The sequence below is a fragment of the Syngnathoides biaculeatus genome, chromosome 7 (genome assembly GCF_019802595.1).
Source record: "Syngnathoides biaculeatus isolate LvHL_M chromosome 7, ASM1980259v1, whole genome shotgun sequence".
NCBI lineage: Eukaryota > Metazoa > Chordata > Actinopteri > Syngnathiformes > Syngnathidae > Syngnathoides > Syngnathoides biaculeatus.
This window is the reverse complement of record NC_084646.1, coordinates 6,953,701-6,968,710: the sequence shown is the minus strand read 5'-3', so window position 1 is coordinate 6,968,710 and position 15,010 is coordinate 6,953,701. Positions and strand designations below refer to the sequence as shown.

General features: G+C 43.2%; 1 protein-coding gene across 2 annotated transcripts in view; it reads right to left on the bottom strand.

Moving 5' to 3' along the window:
- Positions 1–15,010, bottom strand: part of farp2 (FERM, RhoGEF and pleckstrin domain protein 2) — a 44,837-nt gene that overhangs the window by 8,855 nt on the left and 20,972 nt on the right. For both annotated transcript variants that reach the window (XM_061824560.1, XM_061824561.1), the window contains exons 13-17: positions 14,261–14,516; positions 5,519–5,718; positions 3,458–3,547; positions 2,641–2,774; positions 1,693–1,774 (exon numbers count right to left, since the gene is read on the bottom strand). In XM_061824560.1, the coding sequence (XP_061680544.1) occupies positions 1,693–1,774; positions 2,641–2,774; positions 3,458–3,547; positions 5,519–5,718; positions 14,261–14,516 (762 nt within the window). The remainder of the gene's footprint in view (positions 1–1,692; positions 1,775–2,640; positions 2,775–3,457; positions 3,548–5,518; positions 5,719–14,260; positions 14,517–15,010) is intronic.

Here is a 15,010-nt window from a genome sequence, read left to right as displayed (position 1 = left end):
AAATGCCAGCATTATGAACAATGAAATATTGTACTGTACTAGGCTTGAGTCCCAATCAAAAATGATACAAAGTATATTTATTACAGTTGTGAGACACGGAAACATTATGTACACTTTCAAAATTTAAACTCTGGCTTTAGTGATGCCTCGTGATACGAGCGACAAGACTTGGGAGTATTTCAAAATGTGAACTGTTGTTTGGACAGCCAAAAGTTTGATACAGTATCAGTCACTGTGATTTCACAGGCAGGTATGCGCCCCGCCCGCTAGTGCACTCGCAAATCTGAAAAGTCGAGCACGAAAAATCACACGAGTAAAATTTGTTGCAAGTAGAAATGCATAGATATTGAAAGACGTCGGTTATTTTGTGTAGTCTTGACCAATGTTCCCTCAAAGCTGCGCCACCGCGCAATTGCGCACTTGTCGCGCGCACTCAGCGCACATGAAAACCGATCCAGCGCAGTGAACCACAGCCTGACATCTTTTTTTTCCCTGTTGATCTGGTTGGTCAGCCTACTCTTACTTCCTAGTTTACCTGACACCGCCCCCCACCGCTCTTAAAGGGGTACACTCATGACTCAGAACACTCCCGCAACCATATATCTGTGGGCATGACAGGTGGACCACACCCGTAACTATATCTGCGGGCATGACTGACCACACCCGTACATTTGTCAAATGTGAGTGACTGCAGTATACAAACGCCGTAGCTTTGACCTAGTAAAAATCCATTTAGCTTACTGTTAAATAATGCAAAATGCCATACACAGGCTAACGAATAAAATCAATGACACGGGTATACCCAACGCATAGATGAACTGTGGAGCAACACATGTAGACATTTAACGTAACTGGGGTGTAGTCTTTATCCCCTGCGAAGAACAATGACTACTACTGTGGCTTATGAAAAGTGGCCATAGTGTGCACATACACACGCACACAAAATTATCCTGCCCCTGTCGGTAGTTGGTAAAAATGATTTTGTTCTTATAAATGTATTTCATTATTCCATGACTGTATCTTTTTCTATGGTAAAGTACAACCTCGGTTCTCGAACACAATCTGTTCCAGAAGGCGGTTCGAGAACCGATTTGTTCGAAAACTGAATCAACCGCCGCGAGGGTTATGTTATTTCTGGGTTTTTTTCAGGGGTTCGTTCGAATTCACAATAACAAAGCGCGTCGTGGGTGGGTCAGCTGGTCGAGTCGCGCGCGTTATATTTCCAGGTTTTTTTCGGCGGCGTAGGAATTTACAACAAATTGCGTCTGGGTCAGCTGGTCTGGGCACGCGTATTCCGTTATTTCCATTTTTTATTTTTATTGGGGGCGTTCGAGTACCGATTTTCGTTCGAAAACAGAGGCAAAAAAAATCTCGAAATATTCGTTTGAAAACCGATTTGTGCGCGAACGGGGACGCTCGAGAACCGAGACTGTACTGTACTGTATCAGAGTGGCATTTTTGTTTTTGGAATTATTATTTTTTTATGACATCGAGATTTGGGGATCTTTTGTTTTTAATCATTCAGAAACCTTTGCAAAATAAAGTTATTTATACAATGTGTACTTTCACTCTTTAAAAGATATCTCTAATCATCCATTTTTTGAGGGAGAGAAGCCTCCATGTTCTTTATTGGCTAAAATCGGCCCTGTGCAGGTTGTGAAATCCGGGAGAACTAAAAAGGTGGACTCTCACCTTGAGAGCAGACATATTTTTCAGCATCACATCGCCGATCATTTGGTAGTCGCCTTTGGCGTGAGCGTTGGAGCGGCCCTCCCTGCAAGAAAAAAAAAACAACACTTTAGTCTTTAATTCACTAAGCCACAGTCCCAAAAGTCACAGTTAGTTGAGGAGCTTCGTTTAGATGAATGTAGATATTTACCAGCGACATGTGCCCTCTTTCGGTACTGTACTTGAAAGTACAGTGTAAACTTTTTTTTTTTTTTTTTTTAGGAAAAGGCGTAGAATTTAGCCGTTTGCTGCCGGGCTTGGCCCATATAATCTACAAGGAATGAGTGTATAATGAAATACTGATTATTATTTAATCGAGTGTGACGTGTTTTTTTTTTTTTTTTAGTTCTACAGAAAGCTGACCAACAGAAAGAGATTAATTGTGATGAAAAATAAACTTCAAACTGAGTGAATTTGGATCATTTTGCGCAGTAAACAAATGTGTCATGTTCAATTGGTTGGGAATCACTGAATTAAACGTCCCATTTCCTCAATGCTACTGCTGCTTTTAAAAATTCCATAACCGCCCAGATAAATACAGGTTGTGTAAGAGAATATTTTGTCATCCGCATAGTTAAAATTTTAATATGCTACCAACGTGCTGCTCTCTATGGTGCTTATGAGTTTAGGCAGCCACAATTACGATGCTAGCTACACGCGCTACTGACAATTAATTATTGTATTTCCTCAAAACTAGCCCGTGATATGGCGAATTATCAGAGATATGATTAGAAAAAACTTTTTAAATTACCGGTGCACTGAATTCACCAATCGGCGGACCGCCAGACAGAAATGGATTGCTGTATATTTGTGTTTGTATTATACTACTACTAAGGAGGAGCAGCACAATGTCCATTAAACGAGAGCAAAAAATGTTGACTACTTGAGGCTATCTATGCGTGTCCCACCCACCAGAGAGCCAGTCGCTGGTCCAGCTCCTTGAGGAATCCGCGGTGGAACTCGTAGATCGGGTCAATGTTGGAGAAGAGCAGCGTCATCAGACCGTCAGGCATGGCGTTCTCCTTGATCACTGCACTCCGGAACCACTGCGGGGGGGGGGACAGCGTGACGACACCAATGAAGGTTCCAACCCTTTACTGAGCCAAGGCACATCAATTACGGTACACATTTTTCTATTTTGTACTGTAAAGTCATCTCAGCGTTTTCCATTTGGGCACAATGGAATAAAAACTTAAAATTTAGAAAAAATTAGAAATAATAGCAGGGAGCGACATTTCATCCTTTGTGTTTTACCTTTTCACAAAAAGGGAAAAAATTGAAAATAAAATTGTGAAAAAACAGACAAAAACTGATTTTTGTGAAAAATATCGTAGTCTTTATTATAACTAACGTAAGTTGTTGTAAGGCCCCACGGTGGATCAGCTGGTAAAGCGTTGGCCTCACAGTTCTGACGTTCAGGGTTCAATACCGGACCCGCATGTGTGGAGTTTACATGTTCTCCCCGTGCCTGCGTGGCTTTTCTCCGGGCTCTCCGGTTTCCTCTCACATCCCAAAATCATGCAACATTAATTTGGACACTCTAAATTGCCCCAAGGTGTGATTGTGAGTGCGGCTGTTTGTCTCTATGTGCCCTGCGATTGGCTGGGTGTACCCCGCCTCCCGCCCGTTGACAGCTGGGATAGGCTCCAGCACTCCCCGCGACCCTTGTGAGGATAAGCGGTTAAGAAAACGGATGGATGGACAGATGGATGATGTTGTACCCACTCACCACAGTGATGACTTCCAAGTCCTTCAGGTAGGTTCTCTCGGTGGTCAAAATCTCTTTGGCAATGAAGTAGGCCTTGTCAGCGGGATACCTCTGGGGGAGGGGCAAAGAATCCAACGTTTCAGACATCACAGGACGATTCCCAACACTTCTGCAGTGTTGGGGAAGTTCAATTGACCCCTCCGTGGATATTGCGCAGTCCGCGTCACTGACCAATCAGAGGCCAGAGATCTGCATAAACCAAAGCCCGTTTTTGCTCCCGCCATTTTCTCTGACAACATTGAATGGTCCAGTCTAGGTTTTGTTAGCGTTTTATCGCGTATTTGGGTTATATAACAAAAAATATGGTTAAGAGGTGTAGTCGCGGACTTTGTAATCGTGACGACAGGTATCCTGAAAGGCTAGTTTTTGGAGCTCGATTCGTACCCTTTCCAAAACCGAAGACCCAGTACGAAAAATGCCTTCGATGGATCAAACTTTGTGGAAGACCGCATCATCAACTAAATCCATCTAATATCAACCGGAACAGATATGTTTGCACGAAGGTATGCCCTATATTTGATTTTCAATACATGTCTCGTATAAATAAATGAGACGTTCTCCGCTAGCATAACACTGCTGCGTGTGAACGATTGCCACACTTGATCTGTGTTGAGCGATATTTAGCGACGATCGGACTGCACAAATGTATCGATTTCTTGCCGGCTCGCGGCCGAAGCTTAACCAGACTGTGTTTGCACGAAGATATGCCCTAAATTTGATTTTTAATACACGTCTCGTATAAATGAATGAGACGTTCTCCGCTAGCATAACATTGCTACGTGTGAATGATTGAATGAAATCAGAAGCATGGCGTCTCTCTCAGTTAAGAATGTATTGTATTTAGAATCTATGATATATCGTTGATTTGAATGAAATGAGAAGCATGGAGTCTGTCTCAGTTCAGAATGTATTGTATTGTATTTGCCAATTTTACTGTTTGTCTTACGTGAGCGCACGTGGCGTGACGTCACTTCAGGAGGCGTGGTTAAGTGCCCTGTACGGAGGGGTCAATTCCCGCGTCAACTAGTTCAAAGTTCAGGTCATCGTTTCAAACAATGAACACATTAACCCAAAAATGTATATTTGTACAACAGTGCCTTGAGATAAGAGTTTAATTTGTTCTGCATCACTCGCACCAAACTTGTGTGGTTAAGTGGCTTGGAAAATGAATGGCTAAAAAAAAAAACGTTAATAAATCAAATAGAATATAAAGAATCAGTTCATGCAACTGGAATTCATTGTGATTGTGTGGCTCCTGGTGTGCCCACCTGGAGGCAGCATAGTACAGACATGGTTATCAACAGTGAGCTGGTCACAACTTTGCTGCAATAATATCATTTTTTTGGCAAAGGATAAAGAATATGCTATATATGTTTCTTCAATTTCACACTGTTGTGAGAGTGATACCGTGTGTCAGCTATCATCTAAGGCCATTTGCATCGTTTGTTAGCATTAAGCTAACCAAACTGTCCCAAGGCCTAAAAGCTGCGTGGTGGATTTTAAGACGTGTAATTCTCTCTGAACTATTTTTAGTTTTACAGTAAACCTCAACTGGGAGTGGCAAACAACTTAAAGCCTCTCTTTTGAAGAATTGTTCACGATCTGCCAAACTGTTGCTTGTCGTGGCGACGATTTCACTACCACCAGACAGCGCTCAATTTTCATTTTTTTGCTCCCAAATCAATGCAATAAATCTGCTGAACGCAACTCAAAAAATGTCAAAGTTGGGTCACTTGTATTTCAAGGCACCACTGTACAGGACAAGAAAATTAGACCAATTGACCAACATTTCTATATGATCTACAACGACTAAAATAACCAATTTATGTACATAAATCAATGGAAAAAATTGAAAAAAAAATCATGAACGAAAAAAAAGGCACTACATTTTACAGCACTCTTGAAGTAAATGCTCAGCGAGCTGCATTAAAGAACGGAGAGTAGCCCATAGTTAGTCTACTCCTTCTTTAGACGGTAGAAATTGGGGTGCGGGAGGTTTGTCGGGGGTTAGGGAGCGTGTACCTTCCTCCTGCCCTCCTCCTCCTCCTCCAGTCTGGCATTGCTGCCCACCTCGCTCAGGACGGGGCTTTGCAGGGGCGAGGCGGCGGCGGCGGCGGCGGCCTGGCCCGGCAGACTGAGCGTGGACATCTGGAAGGAGGGCGACAGGCAGAAGGGGCCAGCGGCGTCAAAGGGGGACCGCTGGGGGCTGTCCGGTGCCACATCTGCACACAAAGAACACTGGCGATAAGGACACCGGTCTCAAAACCAAATCCAATTTCTCGTTAAATGCATTTGTTCTATTTCTTTGGGTGGAAAATGTGTTATACGTCACAGCTGTGGACGTTTAAATTGCTCAAGTGGAATCCAACCGTTTAGTGCCACCAACGGAAATATTCGTCAAGTGGGTTTTTCCCCAACCGGGAGGCGTGGAAGAGGGCCTCGCCCAGCTTGTCTGTGAAATTCAGCTTTGTAAACCACAATAAGGAGTAAAACAACCGAGCAGATGGCAGCAGCGGATCGATTTGGATTTAAGAACCGGTTTTGAGTCGAAGAGAAAGATCACACAGTGAATCTTGACTCGATTAAAGGAATATTTACCCCAATACCTATGTATGGTATAAACCATGTGCCGTGGTAGGTCGGAGAACGAGTTCGTCATGATCATGAGAAAAGATGGAGTGATTGAGGAATGCATTTAAAAAAAAAAAAAAAACTTTCAGATAAAAGTCACAGCACATTTCTTTGCTTTATATCCATAAGTGATCATTTTGCCATGAAAATTTGCAACAACATCCATTTCTCTACCATTCTGTCACTCTTCTAGTCGACCTACGTTCAGCTCAGTCGCCCCTTCCTGTCTGAAGCCTCAAAGGACAATCAATGGTTTGTCACTTTAGTCTCATGATGTCAAAATTTGAACATTGTTCAAATACTAATTCTGGTGAATCAAGGGCACATGATACTATTGACTTCATTTTTTCTTTTGTTTTTGGTATCATTCGAACTGATGTGAGAACATCAGCATTTGACAGCTCATATACTTCAAGTGGAAGATGATGATGGTCAACAGCTGGAAGTGGGCACATTTAAAGCTTGACCACTCTCCGAAGAATCTGCTGAATCGGACTTTCTCTGACGCTAGACTCCAATTTCGCCCCCGCGGATAGACTTTCCCTGGCTTAGTGCCAACGCCTGCTTTAGGAGTTTGCCGTTTTCCTCAGCGGCGGTAGTAGCAGCCCTTCTGCTTTGTGGTCTGCCAAAGAACAGATCCTGTTTTGAGAAACATGCCGTGGACAGCTAAACTCGTGCCACGGACCTCTCTCAGACTGTCTACCTTATTTCTATTGTGCAAAGCGCCTGTCATACTTGAATAATTGCTGTGAGGCGCGATCGCATTACAGTAATTGTATAACATGTCGGTTGTCCCCGTGCCCGAATAAGCGCATCATGGACTCGGTGGATAATTTGCAGTCATTTATTTCTATTGCGCAAGAGGTGCTCCAGTGCTGCTTGTCGTCGTCTTGTGCATGTGGAGCAGATTATTTCTCATTCTTGTTTGTTTCTATTGTGTAAAGTGCCAGTTAGCACGAGGAACCAATTACATCAGACATAAAATGCAACAATTGCCCATGCTTGTGCATGACGTGACTGTAGATTATTTATCGTCGTTTCGCTCATCTCGATTGTGCAAGGTGGCGGTTATCAGGGCACCGACATGAGCCAAGAACACCGGATTTAATCTTAAAAGCGCCTGAGGGCAGCACAGATCACGTGGGTATACAATTGTTTCTGCGGTGCAAACGGTCTTCCAAAAGTTTCTGGTTAAGTTCCTGCGGTCAGTGGAAAAGCGTCTAATGTTTCCCACATTCCCTCCCCACGCTATTGTTTGAGCAGGCTTCAGCTAGCCAAGTGAAAACCTCAAATCAAAATCAAACAGCAACATCGGAACACTCATAAAAGTCCTCCTGTCTCCTCCTTAGGTCACCACACAGCTGCTCTTCCACTTGTCTAATACGACACACACATAAAAAAAAAAAAAAAAAAAAAACTGAAAAGGGGGTGGAAGTCTAGGAAGGAGAAAGGGAAGAGAAAGAAAAAAAAGTCTCTCCGTGACCCGGAAACAATTGCTCGCAACTAATCAGGAATGCGGTCCTTCTGGAGGGCGTGGAGTTGTTTATAGTTTATCTTCAGCGGGCCTGCACCACATGCGAGGGAGGGGCAACTTTTCTTTGGAATGACTACAGCTAGCCCACGCACACACTCACGTACACTTACAAAACTACAATCTTGTCCATCCTGTTTGTTAACTGCCTGTTTTTTTTAGCCATTTACCCCCCATCCCCCCAAAAATGGATTTTCAAAAAGGTGGAAAGAGCCTTTCGTGGTGCAAAAAAGCGGCTTTCCATCTCCAGAAAGAATATTTAAGTCTGACATGTGTGGTACTTGACTTTATTCTTCTTGAGAAGAGAAACATACAAAAACATTGAAAGTACGGTACACTTGGACTTAAAATATACAAGTTTGAGATTAGTCGGCAGTTGCGCTGATAAATGGACGTCGAAGTAAGTGCGTGACTGTCGTCCCCCCGTCGCGGAGAAGATACCAGTGGGTGTGGAAAGTGATCTTAAACGGTCAAGTTTTCGAACAAATGAGTGCAATAAAAATCAATAAAGGTATTATTTGTAAAATAATAATAATACAGTAATAACAAAAAAAAAGTGAATTATAACCAGTACAATTCAGTCACAAAAGGTAAAATCTTAACTTTAAATGTTTTAACCTATTTTATTTAGCAGAAAATAGCAAAAATATTTATCTTTCGGGCAACTATTAAAGATACATTTTTCAAATAAGACTGTAAATTAGGAATGACCTAATTTAGGTAGGGGGGAAAAAAAGAAAATGAAAAAAATCCATACGATTTCCAAGTCGCTTATCCTCATAAGTTTCACGGGAGTGATCCGAGCTCCCGGCTAACTTTGGGCAAACGGCAGACTACACCCTGAACTGGTTGCCAGTCAGCCGCAGGGTGAATATCAACACCATCACGGAGTGAGAAATGAACCCACACTGCCCGCACCAAAGTTAGGCGTATGTAGCGCTACACTGTCAGTGACTCTCATCCTTTTATTTTTATTTTTTTTAGGGGGGTAGCAGAAAATATAGTAAAGAAACGGTGAGTCACTGGTTATTAATTAATCACTACTAATATAAAAAGGCATTTTAGGAAGCTGCAAAAAAAAATAATACAATTAAAAAAAGGCAAATCTATTTAATTAAAACAAATTTTAGGTAGCAGGGGGAAAAAATGAAACCCACTAATAATTTTTTTGTGAATCAATGCTTTCTTAAAAATCCCCCTTTATCCATTTAGTTCTTTTTCAATTTCCTTATACAGGTTATAATTTTTGTGGAGCCATTAAAAATCTGAAAAAGTTGACGCACTGATGTACTTCACTTTACCAGGGTTTAGCTTTCAACTCAACAATGTGCGCAAAGGGGAACCAAGCGGAATAAAAACTTTAAAACAATGCACCGACGGAACACAAACAGGCGTACGCCCTCCTAGTGTTACAAGTAGAAATAACGTTTGTGTCACAGTCGCGTTATAGCTGTAAACACCCTACAAAGTGCCCCCCAAAAAAAACAAACAAAACAAAAAAAGTACACCTGAGCTCAAGAAGTGCTTTAAAGGCACACAAACACAAGAGCTGCGCATGCACACACACACAAAAAAAAAAATACCGGTAGGTAAATTGACCATTGGGTCAAAGAAAATCTACTCAAAAGAGGATGTCAACATTTTCCTCAAATAGTGGTTGCAAGCACTGGTTGGTGTTCCTTATGTGACAGAGGCTCTTTAAGAGTTTGAGAGGCATATTTGCACATTACACATTAATTAAGAAGAGTGATGTGTACTGTACTGTACAGTAGCGCCTTGAGATACAAGTGACCCTGCTTGAGTTTTTCAAGAAATGAGTCATTGTTCGGCCGATTTTTATTTACTTGGCCTTGCAAGTGCAAATTTCAGACGCGAGTGCTTAAAGGTGGCAGCAAACCTACTAAACACTTCAAAATAAGCAACAGATATGCAGGTAGTGTCCTTCAAAAAAAAAAAAAAAAAGGCTTCAATCTTTTACTCCTCGCCTAAATTTAGCAACAAACAACTGCAAGTTTTGGAGTTCAACCAAGCAACTTCGTCTTAGAAATTCCATCGCTAACTTCATCCAAATGCAATGTAAAAAATAAAATAAAAAATACCTTCAAGAGACAAATATTTGAATACAAATGCTGGGGCAACATAGGGAATACCACAATACTCGTAGGCATTTTTTTTTAATTTAATCTCTGTGAAAAACTATTAATAGGGCCACAGTTTATTGAATCACAGAGTGTGACTTTTCTTATACTGCCACCCCAGTGTCCTGGGCAGGTACATCAGGAGCAGCACAATTAATTGAAATGAAGCATTAAGCAATGATGCACATACTGTTTAATTCAATACATAATTTTATAATTATGTTATTCTAATATGTTTGTATAAATTACAATTGTATAATTGTATTCGTGTCCTGTGATTGGCTGGCAACCAGTTCAGGGTGTACCCTGCCTCCTGCCCGTTGACAGCACTCCTGCGACCCTTGTGAGGATAAGCAGCTAAGAAAATGGATGGATAATTATATTAAATTTAAGTTGCAACCGTGTCCGGAGAACAAATGAAACACATATCTCAAGGCACAACTGTAGTGGTTTCTTTTTCAACAAAATTCAAGGTATTTTCTGTGAAAAATAAAAAAAATAAAAAAATAAAAATAAAAATTAAGCACCACAAAGAGGTCGCAACAAGTCATTGCAAAAAAAAAAAGAAATCCGTTGCACCCGTTGTCGGGTCATTTGATGATTTTCACTGGTCCTTCATTGACAAACAAAGAAATTGGACGATTCCCCATAAAATCCCTAAACTCTACAAATGCTACAATTTGGAAATTTCGCCCCCCCAAAGACATTTCACTAAGCAAGAAGAAATTCTTGAGGGATGCCCATCATGAGCCGCTATTTGAAGACACAGACGCAAACACCATCAAACGGCCCTAAAGTCCACATCTTGTGGCGCACTAGCGGTATACATGAAGGACACCCGCAAGTCGACAATGAGCCTTCGACGTGGATACATTCACCGGGGACAAAGCGGTTCACTGGCAGCAGACATTCTTCAAGGCACCGAAACGAACTGTGGTACAGCTTCAACTGTAACAGAACTCCAATTGCAAACTCTTTAGCCAGCAGGTGTCAGCGAAGGATCGCTGCAATTCCTTCCAACCGACACCCAACACTTGACAATCAAACAGGAAGGAGCAGCGCCAAAGACAACCAACACGCCATAGTCCATCAATTATGACCTAGATTTACAGACCGGAAGTAGAATAATACAAGTACTAATATTTACCAGTGTGTTTTTAAAACCAATGTGTTTTTCCTGCGTGTGTTGAAATATGGACGGAATCCACATTTTTCCTTCAGAGCTTCAATTTCAACTACTTTGCAACTGTACAATTCCTATGCTGCCACGGCTATTTCATTGCTATCAGGCGGAAACGCTGTATGCACAGACAGTCACGCTCACATTATTTAGTTTTCAGAAATCGAAACTATGAATCTGTCTCTACGCCTTGTGTCATCTTTTAACGCACCCAATTTAAATTGTTGAAAATTACTTCCAAACAAATTAGTTACTAACACTTGAATGCTTCAACTGTCTGATTTGATTGGTTACATATATTTATACAAGCCTAATTGGTTAAAAATGGATTGGTGTAATATTTTGATGCAGAAGGAAGCTGTCCACCACAAAGTTATGGACAGTTTCATTTCCACCCATTACTCCGATTACTTTAGCCCATCATTTTGTTTATTGAACCACTCATGGCTCTAAAACTTTTGAGAAAGCGTATGGGATGGATACTTGGTTGCTTTTGTCAAATATTCTGTCCGGCCGGGGGAATCAGCGTGACTGTAGACTTTGATGTTGATGGCTTGTCCCAATCGAAGACTTTTTGGGGCTTATCAAATATCATTGTTTATATTAGTGTGTAATGATATACTGTAATTTCACGGCCCACAAGACTCCCCCCCCCCCCCCACACGCTTTCAACCCTGCGGTTTATGCGGTGACGCGGCTAATTTGTGCATTTTTTTCTAACGGCTGCAAGGGGGCAATCGAGCGGGAAAGGTAAGAATGAGACCGGTGGACTATATGTGCAGAGGAAGTGACTTTTACCAGCCCTGTTAGTGCTGAACTAGCGTTAGCGCTGTGCTAACGTGTTGCTGCTGTGTCTCAGTGATATTTACCGGTAAGTTTTATTTTAACCGGGATTTGTGGATTTTTTTTTTTTTTTTTTAAACAGTCGCAAGGTGGCACTCGAGCGGAAAAGGTAGGAATGAGACGTGGAATATATGTGCCGAGGAAGTGACTTTTACTGGCCTTCTTAGTGCTGCACCAGTGTTAGCGCTGTGCTAGCGTGTTGCTGCTGTGTTACTGGCGTGTGTCAGTGATATTTACCAGTAACTTTTATTTTAACCAGCCCTGTTAGCATTAACACTAGCACGGCGCTAGCTCTAGCATTAAACTCTTTCTTGTACCGTCTTTCTTTGTAAATATCTCGTGTTTCAATGTGGGCACTTGCGGCTTTTACACAGCTGCGGCGTACGTATGTACCAAACGGTATTTCCTTTACAAATGTACTCTGTGAGGCTTGTAAACAGGTGTGCTCTGTAGGCCGGGAATTACGGTGATAGCAATATAAGTTATGATACTCATATGAACAATGAGGTGTTTGGTAACTTGAGCAAGATGGCTTTTACCTAATTTCCTGAAAAGTAGCGATTTTGGTAATGGATAGTGTCCATCAAACAGCAACGATAAGAGGATGCTATGTACATGGATGTCGTGGTAGTAAAAGGAGGGAAGTGCTGCTCTTGCGTATCAATGTAAATGTTACTGCAGTTAAAAAAAAAAAAAAAAGTTTTCCATACAGACACCATCATTGTATCATATCCTGATATGCATGAAAGGCCAACAGATGGGAGTGTCACAAATCCTCCCCCAGGAAGGTCAACACTTAACAAGCATGTTTTCATCTAAGGGGGCATAAAATTAGCACACCCAGGCATGCTCAGTAAGGCCCAGGGCCGGCAGGATCTCTACCTGAGGATCAAGAACTTTAGAAGAACCACTGTGTGTCAACACCAAAGAGATTTTAGTTCTAGGGCCGAAAGAAGCCCCTGCTAGGTGGGCCAGTACTTTCCAGAAGTTCGGGAACCTTTGGGGTTGGGGTGTGCTGACAGAGCTTTTTAGGTTCCAGGAACTACCATACAAGTGTCTTGGACTTTAGGTGGAAACACAGTTGAGGTCCCAAAACCGTGTTTCACTGCGAAAACCACCAACCCCAGTGACACCGTCTTTGTTAGTCTCTCAACTAAGAGGCCCTAATTATGTGTAAGTCCAGACAGGTCTGAGAGTGCCTCGTCCAACTTTACCCTGAATCCAGGAACCTTAGAAGGTCCATTGGAAGGAGAACTATTGATTGAATTTAGTTCCAGAAACTATTATACAAGTGCACATTCGTTAGAACAACTATTTTTATATTTCTCAGGATCCAAAACAGCATTTATGTATAAACTAACGGACAAAGCAACACCATTTTGGGAATCTAATTTGTCTGAATTCACTTCAGTGCCCAAAAGAAGATCATTCTACATGGAGTCCAGGAACCTAAGTGGGAATTCTGAAGCGCTGGATTGAACAAAACTAGTTTACAATTGTTCCAAGAACTAAAAGTTCTTGAAATTTCTGGCTTTTCAGACATATTTGCATACGCCAAAACTGTTTTTGTGTCAAAGCGACATGGATTTGTTAGGATTTCAACTAAATTTGTGCAGGTCCAGGGGAATCTGGAAAAGCCAGGGATTGCAGGTCATGGCACTGAAGGAGGAAGCCCTCAATCCCAGCGTTCCCGGTGAGTGGGTTGCTGTAAAACAGCTTTTGCTCGGGCGGGAGGACGCTGTCTAAGCCCCAGTCCGAGTCGGAGTCGGAGCTGCCGTTGCCGGAGCCTTCGGTGGCGGTGGGAGGGTAGCTGAGCTGCTCCAGCTGTTCTACCAGGTCACTGAACTGCACAGCCGAGCTGCTCTCAGAGCGCACGGAGCAGGCTGGGAAGTTGACCATGGAGCTGGCCTCAGATTGGATGTCTGACCCCGGCAGACGCAGCGAGGAAGTCGAGTCTGGGGCGGCAGACATCGACTCGCCTGCTGAACTGAGCCCCAGGTTGTCCAGGGAGCTGCACTCAGAGCGATTGTTGAGCAAGGAGCTGGTCTCGGAATGGCCCACCACGCTGTCAGGGAAAGGGTTGACGCTGGCGTTCAGGTCTTCGATTCCCACACTGAAGAGCCCGTTCTTGGCAGACTCGTGTTCGTAATCAAACTGGTCTACAGTGTCGCTGCGCCCGTAAGGGTATGCCTCCACCCCACCCCCATAGAAGGACATTTGCGTGGGATCGTCATCGATAAACTCCTCGGTGATGCGCAGTGGCGAAAACATTTGTTTGGTACGCAAAAGCTCGGCCTCAAAAGCCTCAGGTGTGAGAACCCCCTTCATGCCCACCCGTCTACCAACACGCTTAGTGTCCTCACTTTTGGGGACCTGCAACTGCGGGTTGCAACATTCTACACACACAAGCGCGGGGGTGAAGCGAGCGGTCGCGGGAGCACCTGGGAAAGCGTAGTGAGACGGGGGATTGGTGCCGTTCATGGCTTCTTCCTTCGGGGGGATACGAGGCTGCTGCTGGTGGTGGTGGTGGTGGGGGGACGCCGGCGAGGGCGACACGCCGGGTGAAGGTGGCCGCTGCTGATTGTGAGCCGGGTGGTCTTTTCGTGGGCTGACAATGGAGATGTGCGGCGAGTGGAAGGACACGGAGGACGACGGAGGGGAGCACGGCGTCCGGAGATGCTCGTTGAACGACAAGCTCTGCAACCACAACACAAGAACGTGACGACAAAAATATATACAGCAGGGTCACGATCGCATTTCTTCCAATGCAAAAGTCTGCCTTTATCTTTAAGCTAATGAAGCTAAGTTTTCAGAGGTATTAAATTTAGCCAATTTTCAACTTCGTGTTCGAGCTCAAGGGAGAAGAGGTAGCGAGGGTGGACGACTTCAAATACTTGGGGTCAAGAATGCAGAGCAACGCAGATTGTGGTAAGGAAGTGAAGAAACGGGTCCAAGCGAGACGGAACAGTTGGCGGAAGGTGTCTGGCGTTTTATGTGACAGAAGAGTCTTCGCTAGGAAGAAGGGCAAAGTTAATAAAAAGGTGGTGAGGCCGACCATGATGTACGGATTAGAGATGGTGGCACTGAAGAGACAACAGGAAGCAGAACTGAAGGTAGCAGAAATGAAGACGTTGAGGTTCTCGCTCGGAGTGAAAAGGTTGGATAGGGTTAGAAATGAGCTGATTAGAGGG